The sequence below is a fragment of the Pinus tabuliformis genome, chromosome 3_1 (genome assembly GCF_031772625.1).
Source record: "Pinus tabuliformis cultivar Carrire ecotype Pingquan chromosome 3_1, CPIR1, whole genome shotgun sequence".
NCBI classification, from domain to species: Eukaryota; Viridiplantae; Streptophyta; class Pinopsida; order Pinales; family Pinaceae; genus Pinus; species Pinus tabuliformis.
Window position 1 is genome coordinate 496,654,932 of NC_142301.1, and position 26,556 is coordinate 496,681,487.

A 26,556-nucleotide genomic window follows, 5' to 3' on the forward strand; every position below is an offset into this window, starting at 1 on the left:
CCCCCAACTGCTGAGTCTGAATATCAGGTAATCCTGACGCAAGTCCCTCCCGAGAGAGCTGAGAGAGATACTGCATATTGAGATGCCCATATCGCTGATGCCATAAAGTACTGATGGGAGAGACACGAGCTGCTAGAGCCACTTCTGGAAAGTCACCGGTGTCAAGTAGCCTGTATAGACCATGGTCCTCTAGGCCAGTAGCAACTGTCAGACTGGTCTCCCTATCAATGATGGAACACTTGTGTGCACTGAACACAACATCAAGCTGAGGAGAATTCCTCATAATCTGACTGACAGAGAGCAGATTAATCTCCATACCAGGAACATAGTATACATTTAGAAATATGAGCGTGCGTCCACCAGACTGAATTTGAACTTTACCCCTGCCAGCAACAGTGTATTTTTCACCTCCACCAAATACTACTGAATCACTGAAAGGTGAGAAGTCAATAAACCAGTCACGCCTGTGAGAGAAGTGGCGTGATGCACCAGAATCAATGTACCATGCAGAGGAAGGAACATGTTCTGAAGACCTTTTAGCCATAAAGGCGTAAAAGGCAGAATCTGTCTGTTCGGAATGTTCTGCAACATTCGCTGTCTGATGTGACCCTCCCTGTTTCTTTTGTTCAGAAGCAATCCTCTGCCTGCAATCTTTCTTCATGTGACCGAACTTGTGACAGTAATTACACTGTACACTTTTCTTCCTGTTAGGATCAAAAGACTGAGATGATCCTTTCTGCTGAAAAGACTGAGAGGACTGATATTTTGCAACAAATGCATTTTCCGAGGGCATTGATGAGGCACTACTACCAAACTGTTGTTTCCACCGATCCTGCTGCAGAAGTTTGGTACATAAATCTGGAAACTTCAGATCAACATTTGTGGTGGTAATGTTGAGCGTTTCAATGAAGTGTTCATAAGATTTCGGTAGACTTTTCAAAGTAATGACTACCATATCTTCCTCCTCCATGGTCCGACCAATGGCTTCGAGCTGATCTCGAATGTCTTTAATTTTGTTGAGATGTTCCTGTAAAAACATATGTTCGTCCATCATGATGGAGAGCAACTGATTTTTGAGAAAAAAAGCTCTGCTTTTATCAGATGTCTCATGCAATTCTTTCAACTGTTGCCAGATTTCAGCAGCTGTCTTGCCAGAAGGGATCTGTGGTAACTGATCATCAGCGACAGAGAGCTTGAGAAGCATAACAGCCTCTCGATTTCGATCATCAAATTTATCTTGATCGGTCCCGGCTGTACCGGGACGAAGCTCTTTGCCCAAAATGAGTTGATCAAGACGCCCGTACTCAAAAATGGTCAACATTCTTTGTTTCCAAATGTTATAGTTGCTGCCATTAAAGCGTTGATTTCCTTCTAACATCAGATTGGTAAGTGTGGCCATTTTCCCAAAGAAAAATACAGAAGTCTGCCACACAAGAACAATGTTGCTGCCTGTTTATCCTGAAGTAAATTAAAAAACAGACTTTGTCCTGCTAAAAAAAATATAGTTCTGAGAATACAGTTTCCCACAAGAGAATGCAGGTCTACCACACGTGTATACTGATGCAATAAACAGGTGTCACAGGTCTGAGTTTGTAATGAAGACTATCAGGATCACAGAGAAAAAAAAATTCCGCTGATTGGTAACCCACTGCCGGCAACCAGAACCATACATACAGCAAATGCAAATATTGAAAGAGGGACCCACATATGCTGTCTCAGCTTCACTTTTAAACTGCCGGCAAACACCACGGATATATTGGCCCACAAAACAAATACGAAGATCTTAATAAATTGGCCCACGTGAGCTTCACGTCACGGCTCAGGTATATGCGTCTCAGGTATATACGTGTTTAAAAAATACACAGGTTTGAAATAAACACAGGTGCTGATAACGCGAAAGATCGCAGGTTCGAGATTTGTATCCACGGATTTTGGAATATATAACTGGTTTCAAATGTATCCACGGAAATATTTATCCACGGGTCTGCAGTATATATCCACGGGTTTCAAGAAATATATATTTAGCCACGATTAACCACCTGCGAGATTTGTATCCACGGATTTTGAAATATATTTAACGGGTTTCAAATATATCCACGAAATGAACCACGATTTTCAAATATGTATCCACGGGTCTGCAGTATATATCCACGGGTTTCAAAAAAATATATATATTTAACCACGGGTTTCAAATATCTATCAACGGGATTGAAATTGCATGCGTATCCACAGATATCCACGGATTTTGACAGAGTTGCAATAAAAACCACGATTTTTGAAACCACGAATTTGCCTGCAGATCGAAGTTTCAAACCACGACTCCGACTTTCAAAAAAAACAAATGAGTTTTGAGGGAAAAACACCTGGATCACGATTGCTGAGGGATTCCACGTTGTGGTCGAGTAGCCGCCAGGCGAAGAAGAAGATAGCCGGATTTACAATTCCAAGCAAATTGGTCAGCCAAAAAAATTCCGCTCCCATGAAAACAGTCACCGCCCCAAAGTTATTTCCTTAATAAAAAGATCATGCAAGGGAAGAATCCATTTTTGTATCGAGATGGACGACTGTAAGCTTTTATCACAGTGAGCAAAGCCGAGGCTAAGACTCAGTGAAGGCTGCCTGGCTTACAGAGGGCTCGACCTTAGAAAGGACTCAAGAGATTACGATGCAGAGAGAATTACTGTTCAAAAAATCTCTTAACCTTGCTCTGATACCATAAAAGAATGATGAATGAATTAATTCACATGGAGCAAACAGCTCAATGATAATACAAAGATATTTACAATAATAGAAACATCAGGTTTCTATGTAGAATATAGAACAAACAGTTTCATCTAAGAAACTGCTAAAAGAATAAAAATAGAAACAGCTAAAATACTGAGCATTACTAAATAGAAATATATTCTAATAAGAAAGCTCTAAAAGACATGGATCAAGCCAAATCTAATCTTAGCCATTGATTAGAGATGTAATCTCGGCCATTGAAGGACCAACAGGAAAAGTATAAGAAGAGGCTTGAGGGTCAGTTGGAGGATACACCAGAGTGATCAGTCATTCGATTTTCTAGAGCGGGCTTTGCTAAGAAAAGTTGAATCAGTGATCAGTTGCAACGAGGGGTAGTGAGTACGAGGCAGAGAGGCAGAGATAGTGCCAAAAGGCCAGTGCAGAAGCAGAGAGAGGCAGACGCTGAGCCAGAGAAAGCCACGCAGAGCTAGCAGGGATTGTATAGAGGCCAGAAGGGCTTGCGTCATCCACGTAGAGTTTGTAGGAGTGACGCAGAGGGTCGTAGAGGTTGCGCAGTGCCTCAGAGGGCTGACGCAAGGGGTTCCGGGATGATGCTGAGACCAGGTGGGTTGATGCTGAGCTTCAAAGGTGGTTGGGGAAGGTTTCATGGGGAAGATTTTCTGAATATTTGCTTCCGAATAGAGGTATTACTGCCGGATTATTTTCTCTATCAAGTGAGCCAGTTTGGCACCCAGTTGTACTTAAAAAGACTGCATAATAATATAACCCTCAGAATCGCTGCACCAATTTTCCCAAGTTGGGTTTCTCCGGGGACGAGTTGTCCAAAAATAAAAGTGTCACTTGTGTGTTTGCTATTTCTTTCAGTTGTTGATCTGTAGATGGTTGAGACTGTATTGTGTTTATTTCGATATTTATATGTTTAAATAACTTGTTCGTAATTAACAAGTAGGAGAAATAAACCAGAGAATACAAATAAAATTTCTAACAGGTAATACTTAGAACTTTCAACATGGTATCAGAGCGTGGTTGCAGGTCACACGAGAGCTGAAGGCACCAGCTGAAGCAGAGCATTTGCAGCAGAAACAGCTGTCCCGAGTGACAGAAGGTGTTCCTTGCAGAAAGCGATAGAGAAGGGTTTGTTGACCACTGGAGTGGCACCTGATGATTATATGAAGACTCCATGCCCACGGATGATCTAGAGGACACTTGTACCATCAGATATCATCAGTCAATAGAATTTTTTTAACTCTACTTCTATCTTCTCATCATCTTTCTTGTACCCAGATTCCACACCCTACGGAGAATTGTAATAAGTGATACTAGTAATGATGAGTTTTGAGCTTGTAATAGGCCTAGGATGTTGGGACTCAATCAACAAACGAGTACACCTTGGAGTGTTTTCTTTATCTGGTTAATTATCCCTTCTTTTTCAGGGGCGGATAATTTTTTGGATTTTTTCACTCACGTTTTACCCCAAAGTCGGGGTGACGGTTTGAAGGTTGAGCCCCTGACACATCTTAGTGTCTAGAATCGATGTATATTACCATACTAGATCACACAAAAAATTTCATGGAATTTGGTTAGGTCTAGATAGTCATTTTTTAATTTTTTAGATTTCCCGCAGGTCAAAAATTGCAAATAAAATTGTATTTAAATTGTAATAAGTGTAGTCTAGAGAAATTGTATGGAGTATGAGTAATCAAATTTACACCTCTCACTCTCAACTTTCTACTATGACACACTTTGAAGGGTTAGTAATGTGTTTTGGACCCTCAAAACCCACTTTTCCTAAGTTTAGTGGGAAATCTGGTAATTAATTAAGCCAGAAATTAAATAAATAGAAAAAAATAAATATCCACCCATGCTAAATGTTGTGGAAATGAAGTCGAAAACTATGGGGGAGTTAAAGTGAAGTCCCAAAGTGATGTGAACTCCTAAAATCAAGGAAAGGACGTGCTCAAATAAAATCGAATTTCTGGCATTAAATGAAAAAGTTGTTTGGAAATTCGAATTTGTTTAGTTAATGCACATTTGGGAGGATTTGGGAGAATATTTGGTGGAGATTTTTGTGGGAAATTGTCCCCACATGGGTTACCACCCATATACACTTGTCATTCCACCATAAAATTCGAATTTGGCACATAAGGGAAGAAGAAAATGATGTCCACTTGCCAGAATTCGATTTTTACACTTGGCATTGGAGCGCCATTCAAGAAATTCGAATTTCTCTTTGGGATTGTCACTTCATGCCACTTGTTTAATCACTTCTACATTGGGATTGGCTCCAATGCCATTTGTCATTGTCATTCTTCATTGGGATTTGCTCCCAACTCTCTATATAATAGAGCCATGGGCTCTCACTGTGTATAATATTGTTACTAGCTATTGTGCTTGCGGCAGCGCTGCTGCCTTATACACTCTCAAAAATATCAATAAAGACTTTAGGATTTCATTCATGAGGTGTTCCTCCTTTTCGAGTGCGATGAATTGTTGAGCATTGGTATAATTCTTTTTACGCATGCTTTGATCTAATTTACTTCCATATGCTCTTGTAGATTTGTTAATGTAGAGCTATCTTGCATTGACATCTGATTTAGAAATATGCTCTAAGTATAGAATGCTCTAGTTGGTTTTAAATAAATCTCTAGAGTTTCTTATCATTGTTTATTGTTAAATCTATATGGAACTAATTCTTGATTGTAGTTTTGTAAAGGGAACATCTTGTTGGGATTACAGAATCAAGCGTGAGGGGCAATCTTTGGAAAGACCAACCCACTCTTGATACATTCTTAAAGGAGCTCTCATTTGTTCTTTGAACCTTCATAGTCTTATTTTACAAAGTGGTTTTGCAGGGATTTCGGCACATAACTTGTATACAAGCCAAGAACTTCTAAATTTAAATCTCTTTTAAAAAAACATTGTACTTCATTTCTTTCATTTGCTATCTAAGACCTTGAAGATGGCTAAGCAAAGATGAGAGTTTACTCTCACTCTTTAGCTTAGCCTTTTGTAAATTATAATTGTACATATACATTTTATCTTGTTGATTTTTCCATTAATACTTAACCTATTTTGCAGCCATTGTTTGGATTGTTTGCTAATTCTTGTGTGGCAGATGTTGAAGAGCAACTTCCTACAACATCTAACAAGAGTTTGCAGGACCTTTGGCAAGTGTTGGGGGTTCGATTTCCAAGGATGTCGTGAGCCCTTTTGAGGCTTATTTTGGCCAAGTCGAGTTCACTAGAGGGCTGCCATTTTCCTCTTTAAGCCGTGGGCATTTGGAGGAAACGCACACCTTGTTTCCCTTACATAAGTTTTGTGAGATCTTGTCACTACTTCCTCAAGAAAGGAGGTCTAGTGTCCAAGTTTCAAGCAATTATTGTGAAGACTCTCCTTCAAGTATAGTTGAGAACTTTGAAGGGCCCTCTTCTCAGTGTAATGTTAATAAAAGATCTAACTTGCTTGTGGGAGCTTGGGATTTCTCCCATGGTATCCTATCTCCCCATTTGGAGGGAGGCTTCTGTTGGGTGGATTGACATTTGCATGGTTTAAGCTTTCATGCTTCATTCACTTGCATGTTTTAATTGGGAATTAAAACAACCTCACTATCACATTTCATTAAGTTAAAGTTTGTTACAATTTCATTTGAGCTTTGCGTTTTCTTTCTCATTGTTGCTTGAAGCTACAAGCTTACACTTTACTTTGGGCAATTCATCCTTTACATGCAAGCATTTTATATTTTTAACAAACTTTGATTCGTTTCCATTTAGCTTGGTAAATTGTTTCATGAGCACTTGAATACATGCTTCAATTTTATGCTACATTGTTATCTTGAATATTGGAGCAATTTATTGTCATTGTCTATTTGAAACAAATTTTACTTTCAAGCAAATTACTTGTATCATTTTAATTCATTGGTGAAACACATGCAACACTTGTAAGCTAATTTTATTCCTGCAGTTGAAGTTATAATTGCAACTTATGTTGAACACTATTTCATTCTCAAGCATTGCAAATCGATCTCTTTGACGCATTTGCATGTATCATTATTTTAATTTGGGGAATTAACACAATTTGCATTTCATCTAGGCATTTTAGTGTAGGAAGGCCCAAGTCAGCTCAATCAGCCCCTCAAGTCAGGCACAAGAAGGACATCAAGTCAGCCCATCAGGGGTAATTAAGCCCTCACATGATGCCTATTAATAGGAGGTCGTTGACATTCATTTTGACTACCAACACATCAAACATTTCGGTCTGCAATTTACATCTAATTCAGGCTTAAATTTCAGAGCATATCCATTCACACGAAGAAGATTACAAGGGCTATTGTGACTACGGTTTATTCTCTTTATAAGGCTCATTGATATTGTAACTCAGATCATCTACATTTCTAGTTTTGATAATTCTCTTGTGGCCGAATATTGCAGAAAGGTTCGCTCTCCCTTTGTGACACATGTCCAAAGATGACTGAGGCCCTCTTTGGGTATATCATATATGTATTCTGGGCATTTCATTTATGATTACAGTGGGAACTTCAGCTTCCTTTTACAGTGACCTCAGGCCTACATTTCGGCCTTCTTATGCAGACCATCTCATTGGATAGAAGTGGAATCTCTCTCTTTGTTTCTGTAGACTTTGATTGGGTATTTCATTGTTGACTTGTTGAAACATTCAGATGTACTATTGATGAATCTCTCTCTCATAAGGAAAGAATTTTGGGTTTTTCCCGTGTGGGGTTTTGCCCTGGCTGTGAGCCTAATCTTGGTGTCTCCTGTCTCTTGGTTATTGTCTACTGTTCATTGTCTACTATGAACTCTACTTACTGCTCTTGTTGCAGAATTATTGGTTGAAGTTTTTCATGTATAGCTACTTGTTGACTAAAGTATAAGGGAGAAACAATTTGCATCAACAAAAGTAGTTATCAAATCATGAAAAACTATTCTAGTCACTACAAAACTAGATTTTCAACAATTGTAATGTCCCCTATGAATTAATTGCTTGCAGAAGGATGAAATAGCCTATCCAACCCCGTAGGCTATAGTCTTGATAAAGGGGGAAACCCAATTATCCAATGTTTTGGGGCACATTGGCTAAATCTTCGGTTGGCTGGGCAAATACGCCCAAACTAGGGGTGACACTTGCAACCCCTCACATTTGAGAAACCCCATGAGGGAATCTATAATTAGAGAAGAATTGAAATCATTTTGGCATCATCGATTTCGATTGGAATATCTCTGTTATTCTTGAGCCTGAGGCTTTGAGTGTTTTAAGACCCCTTCTTCTTGATTAGCTTTGGTGGAGATGATCCCACCCGATCTCATCTTTTTGTCTAGTTTCGGTGGAGCTGATCCCACCCCACCTAAACATTTTTTTCTGATTTGGCGTAATCTTTTCTCTCATATGTTACTTGGCTTGTGGAAGGAAGAATTTCTAGGACAGGCTGAAGAAACACTAACTAAAGTACTTACCGAATTTTCTAGAATGTTTCTATGCCAGCGAAGCAGTGACATAAAACAACAAGGTCTTTTGAGGGTTCTTCCTAGCCACAGACCACAGACAACTGCAGGCAGCCGCAGACCGCAGACAAGATGCAAACCACAAGCCACAGGCAACCGCAGCAGCAGACCACAAACAGCCACAGAGTCGAGGGATTCAAGGCCCAATTCTGACAGCGAACCAATTACGAGGCAGGTTGTGAATCGTTGGAGAAAGCAAGAAGGCTTGGACCTCTGTAACAATGAAATCGGACCACCCCTAGAACAGAAAATACTATCAACAGTGGTATAATTGGGATTGGACAATGTTAAAATTTGGGTACCAGAGGACAAGTAGTTCCCTAAGGCTTTGATCTTTGGCCTAGGGAAAAGAGTCCACATTTATTTTTTACTTTTTTCCTAAAGTGACTTCATAAGTGGTAATGTCAATTCAATTTAAAAGTGACTTTATAAGGGGTAAAGTTACATTCTAATTTAAAAGTGACTTTATAAGTGGTAAAGTTACATTCTAATTTAAAGGTGACTTTATTAAAGTGAATGAAGAATTAGAAAGTGAAAAAGTGACTATGGAAATAAAAGGCTAAGTGGGTCTTTATTTAAGTGGGTGACTTAAAAAATAGAAAGTGAGAATTAAATGCACATTTATTCTCATCCCTAGATCTAAATGAATCTCAGCAATTAGATCTTAGGGTAACCCAAAAGGTCATTTGGAGATTAAAAGGAGAAGAGAAGAGGAAAAGATCAATTCATTCTTTCATGAGCATTTGAGAGAAAGAGAAGAGAGAGCAAAGAGAAAATTTCTGAGCAATGAAGAAGTGAAGGAAAGCAGCAAGAAGACATTTCAGCAAATCTGAGCAGCAGCGTTTATTGGCACGCATCCAAGGAAAAACCGTACAGCAGGGGAAAGGCACAGAAATCGAGGAAAAGGGACAGCAAGTTTTGGGCACATTTTTCGAGGTTGGTCGTACAGCATTTAATGTTGTTTTATTGCTGTAAAAATTTATGTTTTGGCTGTTTGTTGATTGGCACAATTTTCGAGGTGGAGTTCAAGCGCAAAAATTAAGATAAGTTGTAATTTGTAGTTGCTGGAATTTTTACTGTGTATTTCAATTTCTCTGTAAAAGCATTTTCAGAAATAAAGAAGAGCTCTCAAACTGGTTTTCCCCAAAAGTTGTAAGGGGTTTTTCCAGGGTCACATTGACCAAAAATCACTGTGTTATTTTTTTGTGTGGCTGTTATAATTTTGCTGTGTTTTATTTCTGCAATTTCAGCAGTTGTGAAATCTCTAAATTTGTGTTTTCAGATAATTATTGTCATTTTCAGATTTTAAAATTTTTACCATGCTTGGATTTAAAACTAAATGCATGGAGTGATAAGGAAAACTGATATCCGGAGTGGGGGTTGAAATTTCTTCAGACAAGGCTGCCACAGGCCCCCTCAACAGCAAACACACTCAGTAGCAGCCCAATAGACAGTGAGTTAATTAATAGAGTAACAGTAGTGTTGAATAGTGTATGTCACAGTTGAATTCCAATAGACAAAACCACTGATATTGCAAACAGTACTGGTGGAATTTCTGGTTGGATACAGTCTCTGTTTCATTGGGCAGTCAGCCGTAAGTCAATGTGTTCCATTGAAAAACAATATTGCTGTTGAAGATATTACTTGCTGTTGGAAATATTGATGTTATTCAACGATGCCTACTGTTCAATAAATAAATGTGCTCTGTTATCATATGATCTTGTCTGATTCATTGGAAACCTAGGAACCCTAAGGGCTAAAATTACTCTAGGACATTACAAGTAGATTTATCACTGGAGAGGAGCATTGGATGAACTGCAATCTATTCAATATCTTACTGTTTTTACTTTTAAGGTTGAAGGTTGAATATTTTTTATGTTATAACATTTCTTTGAAAGGATACATGATGTTTTCAGCTTAAAGTAGAACATCTCTTTATTGTCATAGCATGCACATAAGTACAACACCTTTGTAAGAGTCTACATTCTGTTAGTTTCCACCAATCTGGTTTAGCTTCCATAGGTAAATTTCTGCACATTGAAACGGGACTCTTACCATTGCCCATTCATTTATTTTCAGCTCTCTAAGTTACCTTTAGACTCCATATGCCCAAGTGGATCACTGGCACTAGTCATCCTCTTCCAACCACCATAAAGTATAAAATTAATAAACCATTAAAATTTTTGTTTTACTAAAGCTAATTCTCCATCTTATCTCAAGCCTCTATTGCATAGCTTTAGTTATCCTAACCCTAGGACTTTGTAATTTAAGTGTAATGTTTAGTGGTAACACTCCCCACAGCTAATCTTTGCTTGGGGAGGCGTGGAACCCTAATTTTCTATTTTTTTCATTAGAACCCTAAAACCTTTGCTTGATTGGACCAACCTTGGAGAAGGCTAAGAAACAACCTCTGAATACCTAGCAGAGCATGATTTTTCGGTTGGAATTTGCAAGAGCAGCTCTTGGGAGGATAAAGCAGCAAGAAATAGAGGGGTTTCGCAGGTTGTATGATGGAGAAAAGTTTTTGTGGTGTGGCAGGAGGGGGAGGGGTCATATATGGGCCCGGTGAAATAGAAATCTTAAGAGTATCCATGGGGTTTGGCAAAGATTACAAATAATCAGGCAGAAGCCTGTGGCTTATTACAGGGCATCCTCCTAGCCAAGGAAAATCAGGTTTCCTCTCTCATTGTGTTAGGGGACTCTCTTGTAAATTTCAATTTAACCCAATCACGGTTTTCAATCTCAATAAGTTTCTCAGTTACTTGCTGTTAGGGTTTAATGCTCATACACAAATGCATTCAAAACTGAAATTATGAAAGAATACGCATTGAATCATTTACAGCGCACATTAAATGACACAGAAATTTCAAGAAATGCCCCTGGAAAAAGTTAAAACTTCTATGGAAAAACCAGTAGAGAGAGAATTTTTATTATGAGCCCACAGAAAAATAAAATGAGTTAACAGCAAATTTTGTTTTCAGCAACAATTAACTGTACTTATCTTGAATTTTGAGCCACTTCACCACCTTGAAAATTGTGCCAAGACTCTCAATTCCTGTGCAGAAGAAACTGCCTTGCAAACTGTCAAAACCCTCATTTCTGTGCATAAAATACTCCGATTTTTGTGCAGAAAATACTGCCTCAAAGTCTGTGCCAAAACCCTCAATTTCTATGCAGAAATACTGCCTCAAAATCTGTGCCAAACTTCCCTGATTTCTGTGCAGAAATACTGTGTCGAAATCTGTGCCAAACTTTCTCAATTTCTGTGCAGAAATACAGCCTCAATTTCTGTGTAAGGACCCTCAATTTTTCTTCCTCAAAATCTGTGCACGGACTGCAATAAATGCTGTGCATTCTCCTTGGTTTGCATGCTCCTTGCTGCTCCTCTTGGCTTTGTTCAGCTCTTCTCTCTCTCTCTCTCACATTCAAAAAATGAATTGAATAATAATGTCTTTCCCTAGAAGCTCCTTTCATGTCTATCATAACGAATTTTACCTAACCCTAAGATCTAATGACTTAGATTAAATCCTTGGCCAATGAGATCTATGCCTGTGATATAATCTCTTATTATCATAACTTAAATCATTTTAAAGACATGTTATCCATTAAAAATGTACAAAAATCACACTTTATAAAATAAAGTTAATGTCCTAGGGATCACTTATAGGCATCCTTTCACATGCTAGACACCAAGCCAATGTGGACATTCTTCCATGTGCTAGACACCAAGCCAATGTGGAAGACACTCATCTCTTATTCTCATTCAGCACATGTTTAAAGATTCTCCCCTGAACAATAATTTTTTGGCGAATTTTTTAAAACATATCAAGAAGGCAGCAAAAGATATCCCTATCATATGTTATAAGCATATATTATGGGATCATAACAAGGAAGTGGATGGGTGTTCCAATCTAGGTTGCAATTTAAAAATTGGTGAAGTAAGGCCATCTTTCATTTCTTAGTTATAATTTCAATGATATGACAAGAAACATCAAGTTCAAGTACACATTGTCCCTCTTCTACCACAGCTTATAATCATGAACCAGATGTGTCGAAATCCCATATTCAGTGCCCCCTTAATGCTATGAGCAAATATCGCATGGTTTGGAGTGTAGGTGTAATGAAGTGGGACAGCGACCTGAGGTTTTGGATGTGTGTGATAATATTAGTCTTGGATGGAGATCATGTCCTCCGCTAACATCATGTGACTCAAGAGATTGACATATGCTGCTTCCGGAGGTGATTCAGTTCTCCCAAAATTGGCATTGGAGCAATTTCCCCTTTGCTGGTTATCCTTCTTGACAAATTGGGTGCAATTCGAAACCAAATGGGCAAAAATTGGCTCCAAGCAACCTACAGTATTTAGAGAGGAGGTATTTGGTTCCACGGTTTCATGTATCTGTCATCTCTCCTCCACCACAGCCTATAATCATAAAACAGACATGTCGAAGCCTCATATCCGCATACATTCAACACTGTGAGCAGATACTACATGGTGTGGACTGTTGGCGTAATGAAGCAGGGCAGTGACATGAACTTTTGGATGTGTGGGATTATTGGAAGTGTTGGGAGGAGGTCTTCTCCTTTGCCAGCATCATGTGACTAGGATGGCTTCTCATGCTGCTCCCAGAGGCAACGCAGTCTTTCCAAATCTAGCGTTGGGGAATTTTTCTTTTCGTTGGCTATGCCTCAGAGATAATTGGGTGCAAATGGGATGTGAAATGGTGGAAAATTAGCTCAACGTGGCTTACAGTGGGCAGCGTGCAGATAACGGGCACCATAGTCATTGCAGAGACATTAGCAGCTGCGGCCAGAGGCACGACTGTGGCTGGCATTTAATCCATAGTGGTATCAAGTTGGTTACTTTTCTCTTTGGGTGTGTAGCTGTTGGACTTAGATTTGTTTGCTCTGAAATTTACGGTCATGGTCTCTATTATTTCCTAAGCCTTCTGGTTCAATACTGTGATTGGGACTGTGAGATTGCTGTTCACTCAGGGTGCTATCCCTTGTTTAATACTCCACATTTGTCTGGCAATGCTACTCAGTCTGGCACGACCACTGTCTTGATCTTTGCAACTGTGATGGATTTAGAGGTGGGTGATTGTCCTGTGGCCAGCAACTCGGTTACCATTTTTCTTGAATTGTGAATTATATACTTGGGAAATTATTGTATCCACAACATGGCTGGAAAAAAAATTGCAGTCATTACCCACCTTAATGAAAAATTGGACACACTGCAAGTAGAGATTATGCATCTTCAGTTGAAAACAATGCAGAATCCGCAACCTCCTCCAATATGATGGATATCCTCATGGAAATTCGCACCAAGGTCAACAAGCAGGAGGGTCAATTGAGCTACCTCCAACAGCAAGTAGAAGAAATTAGAGGTTTGGTGAATAGCATGACCTCTAATTCAACTGATACTGCAAGTACCAGCTGTCCTGTGGACAACAAATGCCCAGACCTGAATGAGCCCATCAATCTGGGCCAGTATATCAAGATGAAAGACTACATTATCAACTAGGCAATGTACTGTAAATTTTGCTTCATTCTGGGGCTCTATTGGAAGGTATTCATCACCTCCAAAAACCCCCTCTGTCTGCAAAAATAATGTGCCTCTCGACAGGACAGTTTTGAATTTGAATAGTATGATTTAGGCTGATGTATTTCCTGATGTACTTGCCATGATCTAGGCTTACTGTTAAAAAAAAAGAATGGAAAAAAGTTGTTGTAGTTTGTAGGAGAGATTTCATCCATCCTCTATTGGGCACAAGAAAATATCTTCAGTTGGACTGCAAAAATGAGCCTAGTTTGTTTCTTTTTCTCCCAATCTTCTCCAAAACATGACACCTTCTTCCATTGGATAGCAAAGAAAAGAGGCACTAGCAGTGGCAATGGATCCCACTGATGGAGACATGTTGGAATTTCTAAGTCTAACACATTAGGAACCCTTCATGCACTTTACTGATTTATTCCTACCTACTTGTTTTCTTAATTAACATGTTATTTACCATGTAAATACTGGAAATAAATACAAATGCATGCTCAACACATTACAGATCATCAACTGAAGGAAATAGAGACAAGCACACAAGTGACACCGTTGTTTTTGGACTAATGTCCCCGGAAAAACCCAATGCGAGAAAACCAGTGCAACTATCTGAGGGTTTGATTTATTAAGCAGTTTCAGAATACAATCTGGGTGCCAAATCTGGCATACCCAACAAAGAAAACTCTCAGCAGTAGTACCTCTCTACTCGGAAGCAAATATTCCAGCTGAAACCCCGGATAAACACTCCAGCACCTCCACAGCTCCAATCTGCCCCACGAAACCCCACCGTCAGCCTCTAGGGACTGCGTCAATCTCTCTCTGGCCCAGCATCACCCTGGCTTGGCCTGCGTCAATCCTCTAGCCCTCTGTGTCACTCACGTTGGCCCTCTAAGGCACTGCGCAGCTCCTGGCTGCCTCTGCGTGAGCCCTTGCTGGCTCTGCTTGAACCCTTAGTTGCTTCTGCGTCCCTCTCTCCGCTTACTGCACTGATCCTCCCGGTGTTATCTCTACCTCTCTGCTTCTGTATTCACTACCCCTTAGTTGCAACTCCGATCACTCTCTCAACTTTCTCAGCGAACCTAACCCTAGAAAGTCAAAATCTTGATCTTTTGGTGTGTTCTCCAAGTGACCCTCAAGCCTCCTCTTATACTTTTCTCATTGACAAATCAACATCCGAGATTAAGTCCCTAATCAACAACTAAGATTAGATTTGGCTTGATCCGTGACTTTTGGACCATTCTAACCAGTGTTGCGGGGGAGCGCCCCCCCCCCCTCGCTCCCGCTCCCGATCCACGCTCCGGGCGGGAGCGGGTCGGGAGCGCGCTCCCTAAAAAAAAATTCGCTCCCTGCCTTTTCGGGAGCGTTTTGCCTTTTTTGCATTTTTTTTTTTTGTAGTAATGTTCGAAATGCAATTTTTTTTGAAAGAAACAAATAGTTTTTGAGTGGGGCAACTTAATGATCAAGTCTAGGCCCTAGTATTGATATGCTATTCATGGTAATGTTAAATTCTTAAAGTAAAAGTGACATTTTCTTTAATTTTCATTTTCATCCTTTTACTTAAATTTTTAACATTACCATGAAATGACTCAGGATGTTTGAGAGTGGTTTCGTCCTCATTGGATTTCATATGGAGAAAGTAGAATTTTAGATTTCATTCAAAATCCAGCAGACTTATCAGTTTTTCAGGATTTCAGGATTGGGGGATTGCAATGTTTCCATTGAATTTTGTCATGTATTAGGGTATGGAACTCATATTTAATCAAGAGTACCAATCCCTCTATGTACCTTGATGTTAGTGACATTGGTTGTCGAACTCCTCTATCATGACCCTTCTAAAAATGTACGCATCACTCAAACAAAATCTTGACTTGACATGCTATGCTTTTTCTATCTTATGTTAATGCTTAGAGGGTGATATTAATGACAAAGATCCCTATACAGATACAAAGGTAATGACAAAGATACCTCTGGATATTAATGCTTGGAGGGTGATATTAATGACAAAGATCCTGATTTTGCAACAAGACTAAAAAATTAGACATTTCTCGTGGTGGCAAGAGGCCCAAGCATAAGAAATAGATAATAGATTTACTTCTCTTTTCTAGTTTCTAGTAGCTTTTATAACTATTGACTCTTTCATATTTATTATGATATTTTTTTAAACAATATATGACAATTTAAGTTTGAAGTTGGCAATTATAACTCATTAGTAATGAATTATGAATATGATGCTTCATGAAAGTTGAAAGTTGTTTCATTTCATTTCATTTTATAACATTTCATTTCATGTTAGATATTATTTGTTGTAATGGTTACACTTAGCTTACAAGTACAACTTTGGTGATCAATGATGATAAATGTTATATATTGAATTTTGAAAGCTTGAAACTTTAAGATTGATGAATCATGAGACTCAATATGTTGTATGTTACTATGTTACTAACTTGCGGACGTGGTTGATGAAGATTATAACTTCTAGATGATTGTTGTTATATGGTTCAATCTATGCTTTTTTATGTTTTTTATATCTAATTCATCATTCTACATGTTTTTGTTGACATATATGTATCAAAAATTAAAAAATATAAAAAATATATATATTTTTAAAAAATCGCTTCGGGATTCGCTCCCAAACCGGGAGCTTCTGAAAATGGTCACTCCCGCTTCCGCTCCCGCTCCCAAATAACATTGATTCTAACACAACTTTATATTAATTCACATTAATATTTTAATTTCCCTAAGGTTAGACTTAGGGACTCCATTAAAAATATTAATTATTTTAATATCTCTTAAACTGTTTAGAATCTGCCCAAACCCTTTCTGGGTATTGGAGATCTCATGTGCCTTAAACTCTCCACCAATTTTCGTGGCTAGAGCACATCTGATGCTACCGCAAATCAACACTCTCTCTTAGTGAGGACTGTGCTCTAGTAATACCCCTCACTGAGCATCACTCTGATCATCCAGCATCAATCCCTGTGCTGATGCTAAGCCTGCTACCCAACATCCTCTGCACTGCTGCATCCTGTACTACTACCCATGGCCCTGCCACTGGCACTGCTGCATCCTGTACTACTACCCATGGCCCTGCCACTAGCACTGCTGCATCCGTACTACAACTCCTTCTGCATCTGTGTTGCTGCCCATGGCCCTGCCATTACCACTGCTGCATCTACACTGCAAACCCTCTCATCATGCTGCATCGTGCTGCCCATAGCACTACCACTGCTAACTGTTGCACTGCAACTCAGTTACTGAGAAGTAAGTAATTGATCTCCCAACTCTGACATCTCCGTCAAGCTAGAAACGCTCCTGATGCTAAAGCTCCCTCTGTCACTGACAAGTGCTCCCTCTCTAGCCTCTACGTTGTTGCAACAACTATGTGCATCTTGCACCATTACACACCTCTCTGTGCCATTTTGCACTGGTGCAACACTCCCGTGCCTCTCGCACTGTTGCAGCCTGCTAGCCTCGCGTTGTCCTGGGAATCCTACACTGTAGCTCCCTCTGTTGCTCCATCCGCATCCGTCTCTACTGACATCGCTAGTACTGCTACTCCTCTTCGGGGCTCTCATAGCAAGGCCTAATCCAAGAGGTTGGGTACCTTGAAGATCCCGCCCCGCATCACCTGTAGTCTGCCTAACTACAGCTCGATGTCTCCCCACTTCTTCTGAAGTGGAACATGAGCACTCATGGCACAATCATCGTCTGTCTCCACTTCCTTCTCTGCCCTTGCTGGCGCTGCCTTGGTCTCGGAAGCCTCTCCCCTGCTCTTCTTCCTTGGACACTGGGTCGCATAATGACCCAGCTCCCCACAGTGGAAGCATTTGACCTTGGAGAGGTCCTTCTTCTTCTGTTTCTCCTGCTTTCCCTTAGATGCTAGGGCAACATCCGCCTCCTCCTCCTTCTTGATTCTAATCCCCTTGTCACTGCTTCCCACCTTGCTCAGCCTTCTGATCTCTTCTTGGCGAAGAGCAGCCCACATTTCCTGCCAATCTGGAAGGATCGCCCTGCCCAGTATACTCTGGACAAACACCTCCCAGTCTTCTGAGACTGCATTCAAGGCTGTTCTCACCATCAATTCTAGATCTGGCATTGCCCCTATGGAAGTCAGTTGATCTCAGATCTCCTTCAATCGACCAAGGAATGGATCGATTTGTTCTCCCTTCTTCATCTGGTATGATCGCAGCTGATTTTCTAGTAGCATCTCCTTCTACAAGGAAGTATGTTGATACAACTTGGTTAGGGCCTCCCACATATCCTGTGACGTGTTCTTCTCCGCAATATGTGGTACTATATGATCCTTGACCCCGTCAAGGATGATAGTCTTAGCCCTCGCCATTGCATCCTTGTACCTGTCGTTATCAGTCGGATCAATTGGGATAGCTATCATCCTCAAGGCGAAGTGCTTGACACGATTCCTGTCTAGTACGAATAAGATTTTGGCCTTCCAGACTACGAAGTTTGAGGCTCCGTCTAGTCTGTCCTGGTCTCTTACTCCATGTAGTGCCATTTCGCTGCTCCTCTACTTCCCTCCTGGAAGTTCTCGGTATGACTCCTCTGAGCCTCGATTTCCCTCCTGGAAACCCTTCTACCAATGTCGAGATGCCCCTCTCTAATCGTCTGTGCAACTGCAACACTGATCTAGATTCCTTGGCTAGAAATCCACCTCGGCAGCAACTCCCTCTACCTTGGTCTTGCCCTGTTAGGTATTGTTCTGACTACAGTACCCCACTAGCTCCACTCTGCAACTTACCCACAGCTTCCTAAACCCCAGCAAACTGAAGGTTAGAGCTCCTAGGCTCTACGCAATCCCGGCATCGGCAAATCAGCCTCCTCAACCAACTGTGTCACCCCTCCTGGCCTTTGCGTGGCTCTGCATGAGTCTGCCTTTGCCTCCCTCAGCCTCTGCACTGCCTCTTCCTAGCTCAATCTTGATGATGCAGGCACTGCGTCACCCCTTTCTTGCTACTACTCTACTAGGAACAGCTCTTGTCACTCGAGACAGCTGTTTTTTGTTGCTGCTGCTCTTTTCGACTGATGTCCTCAGTTCTCCTGTGATCTGCAACCACCCTCTGATACCAAGTTGGAGTTTCTAAGTCTGACACGTTAGAAACCCTTCATGCACTTCACTAATTTATTCCTACCTACTTGTTCTGTTAATTAACAAGTTATTTACCATGTAAATACTGGAAATAAATACAAATGCATGCTCAACGCATTACAGATCACCAACTGAAGGAAATAGAGACAAGCACACAAGTGACACCATTGTTTTTGGACTAATGTCCCCGGAAAAACCCAATGCGAGAAAATCAATGCAGCTATCTGAGGGTTTAATTTATTAAGCAGTTTCATAATACAATCTGGGTGCCAAATCGGGCATACCCAACAGAGAAAACTCTCGACAGTAGTACCTCTAAACCCCAGATAAACACTCCGGCAGCTCCACAACTCCAATCTGCCCCACGAAACCCCACCGTCAGCCTCTAGGGAGTGCGTCAGCCTCTCTCTGGCCCAGCGTCACCCTGGCTTGGCCTGCGTCAGCCTTTGGAGGCACTGCGTCAGTCCTCTGGCCCTCTGCGTCACCCACGCTAGCCCTCTGGGGCACTGCGCAGAGCCTGACTGCCTCTACGTGAGCCCTTGCTAGCTCTGCGTGAACCCTTGGCTGCTTCTGCGTCCTTCTCTCCGGCTACTACGCTAATCCCCCCGATGTTATCTCTGCCTCTTTGCTTCTATATTCACTACCCCTCCGCTGCAACTCCGATCACTCTCTCAACTTTCTCAACAAACCCAACCCTAGAAAGTCGAAATCTTGATCTCTTGGTGTGTTCTCCAAGTGACTCTCAAGCCTCCTCTTATACTTTTCTTGTTGACAAATCAACGGCCAAGATTAAATCTGGCTTGATCCATGACCTTTGGACCATTCTAACACAGTTTTATATTAATTCACATTAATATTTTAATTTCCCTAAGGTTAGACTTAGGGACTCCATTAAAAATATTAATTATTTTAATATCTCCCAAACTGTTTAGAATCTACCCAAACCCTTTTTGGGTATTGGAGATCTCATGTGCCTTAGCCTCTGCACCAATTTTCGTGGCTAGAGCACATCCGATGCTACCCCAAATCAACAAGACGTAATGGAGGAAAAGGTAGTGGTGAAGAAAAAATCTAAAGAATCACATCCCATTGACATACAACTATGAAAATTTGTAGATAAACTTGAGTCGAAGGAGAGATGCTCAACTGTATATTGGCTCATATACCAAGGTGAAATCCCATTTCCTTAAGTAACCTAGGCTTGGAGTATAGCTTTTCAGTAAACTATAGGGTCAGGTAGATCTTTTTATTACAGTACGTAAGCCTTTTGTTCATTCGTTGCAACTTTGTGATATGTATGTACCTGTGATGGGAAATGTTCATGAGAGCACAGACAATGTGTTGAAAAGAGTTCATGCTTTGCAAGTAAAAACCCCATAGTGGTCTAAAATCATTGAGGAGACACTTATTTGCAGGTAGAACAAGTAAAATATCCACTTGCATGTTTTGCCATGTGCTTTGAACCCTGACTTCTTTCCTCGATCGGCACACTTCTGACATAACGAACACTTGTGAGCATATGCGTGAGCTCTTTGAATAATGTTGGCCAATAAAAACCGACCTGCATAAATTTGTGTGTACTATGAAGATGCTCCTTTTAGTCAGATGGTAAACGAGTACCTCCAAACCAAGATAAGGCTGTGTTAGCTGGACTTAGGGCGGCATTCGAAATATGTCCTAATCAAAGCACGACATTGCTTTGTAATAGGTTTACCATGTTTGCCACTGGTAATGGGGCATCTGGAAATGTCCAAGCATTTGCCTATAGGGGGTGGAATAAGGAAAATCTTCTAGTAGGATTATCACTTTCATGCATGTGAGTTGTAATCCCTGGCAATTCGAGTTATTTCATAGATTGCCATCATTTTAGAGAAATTAAAGCACTTATGAAAACTGGTTGGCATCATCAAAGGTAGAAGACCTTGTGTGAATTCATATTCTCTCCCATTCAAAGGATGAATACAAAGAGGGTTTGTAAGTTATGGGATGTGAATCCCAAAGATGGAGAATCTCATATTATGATGCTCGTTGATTTGACCTTGGGATCTTCTTCTGGGGAAGACCTTTTTGCATGGGACTATGAGTCGGTTATAGGAGGTGCTCATACATCTGGTTCCGCTTCTGCAACTTGTTCTGCTGCTTCTGCTAGTGATTCTTATGGTCAAGTTGGGAATTTAGATTGTGTTGCATTAAAAGACGTAGAGGAGAGTGGTGGAGACTCGGAATAGTAATTTTGATTGTTGAATGTTGACATTCTGACATGTAATTATAAATAAATTTAAGAATTTTCTCTTCATTTTTAACACATTTATCGCTGAAAATAAAATTTTATAGAATACTGAATGATGATGGAAATGTCAACGAACCTTTTGCCGGCGATGCCTCGTGGATATGACGGGGACTGGATTCGAAGATATGACCGCCAGCAATGTCAGCACGAACCAGACGGGCGCCATAAGTGTGAGATGTAATATGCTCCGAACAATGTTGCGCGAATTAAATATTAGTGGCTGAATCTGGCTGCCTTAATCAGATAAGATCGAATTATGATCAATTCCATCAGAAATTTGGCTAATAATGGAGAAACATCGTAGCTCCTTGCCTTGCGTTGCATATCTTTAAATGAGGATTCGGCGTCGGCTCATGGATTTACCGCAAATTTGGAACGGCCCTGAATTCGATCCATGGACTTCTAGTTTTGTGGTTTGAATATTCGCGTATTATGACCCAAATTTATTTGTTACAGGAGGGTGTTTTAATAGGCCGAAGGTCGGAGGCCACGTGATTAGCATTTTATAATGAAAAAGAGGGTGAATGTACAAGTAAAAATTCAAATTGATGTGATGATAGGACTGAGCGGCACTTTTCTCCATGTATTTAGGTTAAAAAAGTTTACAATCCTTGACTTTGTGCGGTTTAAATAAAATTGGATGGTGTATTTTTTTAAAAAAAATAATATTAATTATAAATAAAATATTTTTATTTTATATAAAAAATAAGAAAAACCGAACTAAAATATTTTTTTATTTAGAATTATTTTTATTTTTTATTTTTTATTTTTGTAAGTTAACATTCTATTTATAAAAAAATAAAAAGAACAAGAAAATATACATTTGATACGTGAAAAAGCATGTGGTCTCATCTTGACTGGGTTTGTTGACCAATGTCTGCAGAAGGTGACAAAAATACAAAAGAGATGTCAATAACAGTGTCTACAAATGAGAGGGCCATAGGCTCCAATAGAGAAACAAAACATAAAGAAAACCAGAGGACATACTAATCGTCTGAGGTGACTGAAGCTGGGTTGTCTGGAGCAGTTCCTGGAGGAGGCAGAGGATGGAAGTTGCATTGAATGTGCCCTTCGAAGTGCGTCATCCAATTCTCCAGTTGTTCCACTTTCTCCGCTAGATGGTTTTGTCCCCGCCAAACTACCACCACTCGCTCCCTAACCTGGCATTGGAAGTAATGCATGTGTTCCAATATTACCATCAGCTCGTTGTGTTTTTCCTGATTAATTCGTTTTGTCGCATATACCCGCTCCACCAAGGATTGGATTAGGCCTCGGTAGTTTTCCAAGCAGCAGTGTTGCAATCCCTGTGGGTTTGAGGCATCACAACAGCCATCGTTTTGAGTTGCATGAGCCCTCCTACGCCCACCACCTCTTTGAGAGCCAAGAGTTTGTGTACTTCTACCAGTGTAGGATGTCTTCGTGGCATCGTTGCCGCCACGCTGAGTCAACTATACCTGACTACTGCCACCTCCTCAGGAGGTCGAACATTGACCACTGCGAAGTTTGCCACATCCCCCTCAGCGCACTCCAATACCTGCACCCCGAGCCTTGCCCACTGATTTGCTCTCGTTTCCATCCATCATAGTTGCTAATGCAAGTGCATCCTCCCTCCCCGTCCCTAGCTTCGCCGAGAGGCTAGACCACCCCCTTCGAGGATTAGGATGCATCTACCACCACCCAAGCATGCCCAATTCCACCAGTAGTGCTTCCCCGTATGTTGAAATGAATTGTTGCACTCCCATCCACAAGACCGAACTTAAGGCACTGCTGCTAACACCACCTTCACATTCCCCGCCACACCAGTCACTCCATTGTACAGAGTCCGCTACCAGGAGGACGACGGTTCTCCAAAAGCTTGACTCCTCCCAAACACTGCCCTCACCATGGCAATGCCAACTTTTACATAGACGCTCCTTGCCCCAAATGAACCAGAAATAGCATTTCACATAATGTCTGCCAACCTAGTCCGACCCTGCAAGGCCCAAGAAAAACAAGGAATTGGGCTCCGTTATACGCGGCAAACCACAATTCCCCGAAGAAAATCAAGAAACCACCAATTATGTCATGCCTCTGACGCCTCTTTCATCGTCGAGCAGGAGGCCAAGTATAGTTCCACCACCAAACCTAAGCATTGAACCAAAATCTCGACACCTTCCTCATCCTGCTTATCAACTCATTGTCGCTTCCCTTTCCTAATGCACCGTAAATACTCACACGCTTGAGAGCTAAGGCTCGTGTATGCAATTCCCTCCTCCGTATGGTATGAGGGGGTCGTGATGTACGACCCTCCCTAATGACCCATTTGTCACTCCTCATGGGGCCCGACGTCCACGTTAGTCTCAGTTCTCACCCCCATCGGGAAAGAATTACTTTTATTTATTAATATGATAAAAATGTGTAATTTTTTTATTTTGTTTTTGAATTTAGACTTTTGTGATCCATATTAATTATAACAATATCTTTCGGTAAAAATCACATAGGAGATAATCTCATCGACACGTTTCGAACCAACCAGTGTGGTTCATCTTCAGGACAAGATGAGGAATCAGATCTAGACAATGAAATAAATAGATGAAGAGAGCAGCTAACTAGCAGTTAGAAAATAACAGCTAGTTTGACTAAAAAACTGAAATTAATAATTAAGATTTCACCCAAAAAATTATCAAAAAGAATTTTAATTAATAATTAATATTTTTGAATTAAGTTAAAAAATTTAGAATTAATATTATATGAAATAAGAATTACAATTCTAACAAACTATTCAAAAAAATTAGTAATAATATTATTATAAATATTATTGTTAAAAAAAAAACTTTGGGAATATAGAGTAGGAATCCCAATTTGAATATTAATGATTAATAATATTATTAAATTAAATTCTATTTGTATTACAATTAAAATCTTTTAAACTGAAGAAAATAATAATAATAATAATAATAATAAATATATTATTATGGTGATACTGTTAATAAGGATTAATATTATAATACATAATTATAAACAATGTTGTTAAGGTGGTATTAGTAAATATTTGTTCTTCCAAATAATTAGAAATAGTAATAAAAATAAAAATAATATTATAAATATTATAGCTTAATATATATATATATATATAAGGAAAAAAAAAAAAAAAGATAAACAAGAAAACATGAAAAAACTTTAGGAAGAAAGTGCAGGGATCCAACACCCGCTGATTCTCCAGCCATCGTCTATGTTCATATTAACAGACCTTTGTTCAATTTCTAAGGCCTCTCTAAATTTACGATGATGAAAATGGTCAATCCCAGTGATGACCCTAACCTCTTCTATGCAAATAATGATGAATGGTCTTTTCTGCATGATCTGCCAAAGCGGAGGAGCGAGACCTTCCATGCTTGATGTCTGCAGCATGCTCACAAATCCTTTGATTTATTGATCGACCAGTCTCACCAATATAAGGAGCCCCACAGGAACACAGAATAATGTAAACACCCTTCCCATCCTTGGGGTTAACTGGGTCCTTGACTGAACAAAGAGAACTTCGAATAGTGCGAAGGGGTCTAAAAGAAGAAGGAATATTATGCTTTTTCAAGATCCTAGCGATTTTATCCATGGTCCCCTGAATAAAAGGAAGATGAACTCCGGAAAATCGATCCTTGGGATCGATCCTATTCTTAGGACCTCTTTCTGCATTAAGGAAAGCTCTAAGACCTTGGGACTTGCTATAACCATTCTTATTAAAGACCTTAAGGAGGTGGGTCTTTTCATCTTCAAGGTGATTTTCATCAGAAACTCGCAATGCTCGAGTGGCTAAGGTGTTAAGAACCCCTAGTTTTTTAGTAAGGAAATGATGGAAATTAACATGAAGATATTGCTCTGTGTGAGTTTTCTTCCGAAAAACCTGATGAGAGAAAGAATTTTCATCCTTTTTTGAAATGAGAACGTCAAGAAAAGGCAATTTGCCATCAACCTCAACTTCCATGGTGAAATTTATGGAACTCGATTGATTATTAAGATGATGGTAAAACAACTCCAACTTCTCTTTGCCATGAGACCAGATGACACAAGTGTCATCCACACACCTTTTCCACAGCTTAGGTTGGAATAGAGCAGATGACAAGGCTTTAGATTCAAAGAACCCCATAAAGAGATTGGCAACAGCGGGGGAAAGGGGTGAACCCATAGCAACACCACGGGTTTGTTCATAAAATTCACCCTCAAAACTAAAGAAAGTAGAGGTGAGGCAAATTTTAACTAAAAAAGTAGTATCAAGATCCGTAATATGATTAATAACATCAATGGCCTCATTAATAGGGATATTAGTGAATAATGAGACCACATCGAAACTAACCAACATATCATTTGGATCAATTCTAATACCCTTTAACTCGTTAACAAAGGAGGACGAATCTTTAACAAAGGACTCAGTCCAACCAACAAGAGGCTTGAGCTTATTAGCAAGATATTTAGCAAGAAGATAAGTCGGCCCTCCTATAGTGTTGACTATGGGGCGAAGGGGGGCCCCTTCCTTATGAATCTTGGGAAGACCATAAATCCTAGGAGTGAGAGGGTTGCTCTCAATAAGCTTCTTACTCAGGGAGCTAATAGTGCTACTAGATTTTATGGCTAGCGCAACTGTTTTTGAAATCTTTTTTAAGGGATTTTTAGCAAGCTTTCTGTAGCTCCCGCTATTACAAAGGTGATCTAACATCTTATCACAGTAATCCTCCTTGTTAAGGATAACAGTTGCACCTCCTTTATCATCTTTTAGAACAACTATGTCCTCATTATTGTTCAAGGCTTTGAGAGCTTCGAACTCAAGTTTGTTAAGGTTGTTCTTAGGAGGTTTAGCCTTTCTCAAGATAATCGCACAATCCTGCCTAATAATATCTTTAGAAGCCTCCAGTAAATCCCTTATCTTGAATTCACTCAGATGCGGGTGACACATTAAGTCTTTAATGAACACCTTGATGGATGGCGGCGAGGGGACAGGCCACTTGGCTGATGGCGCCCCTCCCCATACCACCCCGAGGCGACTTCAAGACACTCTGCAGGTTACATTCATTGCGGGTTCGGATCGGAAAAAAGTTATTCATTGTTTTGTTATGGAGGAACCTTGGTTCATTCTCACTCAGTCTCCCCTGCTTCGTTGCAATTGTCCGCCTCAGGCCTATGAGCCCAGCCTTCGCACTGCAACTGGCCATCACTGCTGGATTGTTTGTTGCGTGGACTTTGGTAATGGGTTTCACCATTCTCATTCGGGTCTATGCATTTTAACCTCAGCTCAGAACGACCCTGTTTCGCCTCGCAACTCCTCTGCTAGAGCTCCCTCTGACATTGTCCCTCCTGTCATTGCTACCTCTGAATGCTT

The 26,556-nt window shown here is 40.2% G+C and overlaps 2 protein-coding genes across 6 annotated transcripts in view; both read right to left on the minus strand.

The window, feature by feature from the left end:
* Nucleotides 1–21,705, minus strand: part of BGAL17 (beta-galactosidase 17) — a 434,395-nt gene extending 412,690 nt beyond the window's left edge. Inside the window, exon 1 of one of the 5 annotated variants that reach the window (XM_089411528.1) lies at nt 21,283–21,705. In XM_089411528.1, coding sequence (XP_089267654.1) covers nt 21,283–21,372 — 90 coding nt within the window. In that variant the 5' untranslated portion in view covers nt 21,373–21,705. The remainder of the gene's footprint in view (nt 1–21,282) is intronic. The other 4 variants (XM_089411525.1, XM_089411523.1, XM_089411527.1 and 1 more) reach the window with 4 other exon arrangements.
* A 2,452-nt stretch (nt 21,706–24,157) lies between these two features.
* Nucleotides 24,158–26,133, minus strand: LOC149187983 (uncharacterized). The gene is made up of 2 exons (XM_089409845.1): nt 24,636–26,133; nt 24,158–24,168 (listed from the first exon to the last, which is right to left on the minus strand). The coding sequence occupies exons 1-2, from the start codon at nt 26,131–26,133 to the stop codon at nt 24,158–24,160; spliced, it is 1,509 nt and encodes a 502-aa protein (XP_089265971.1).
* Nucleotides 26,134–26,556: the final 423 nt, after the last annotated feature.

Excerpts from the sequence above, each read along its gene's own strand:
- LOC149187983 (XM_089409845.1), bottom strand. The coding sequence starts at position 26,133 with ATGTGTCACCCGCATCTGAGTGAATTCAAGATAAGGGATTTACTGGAG.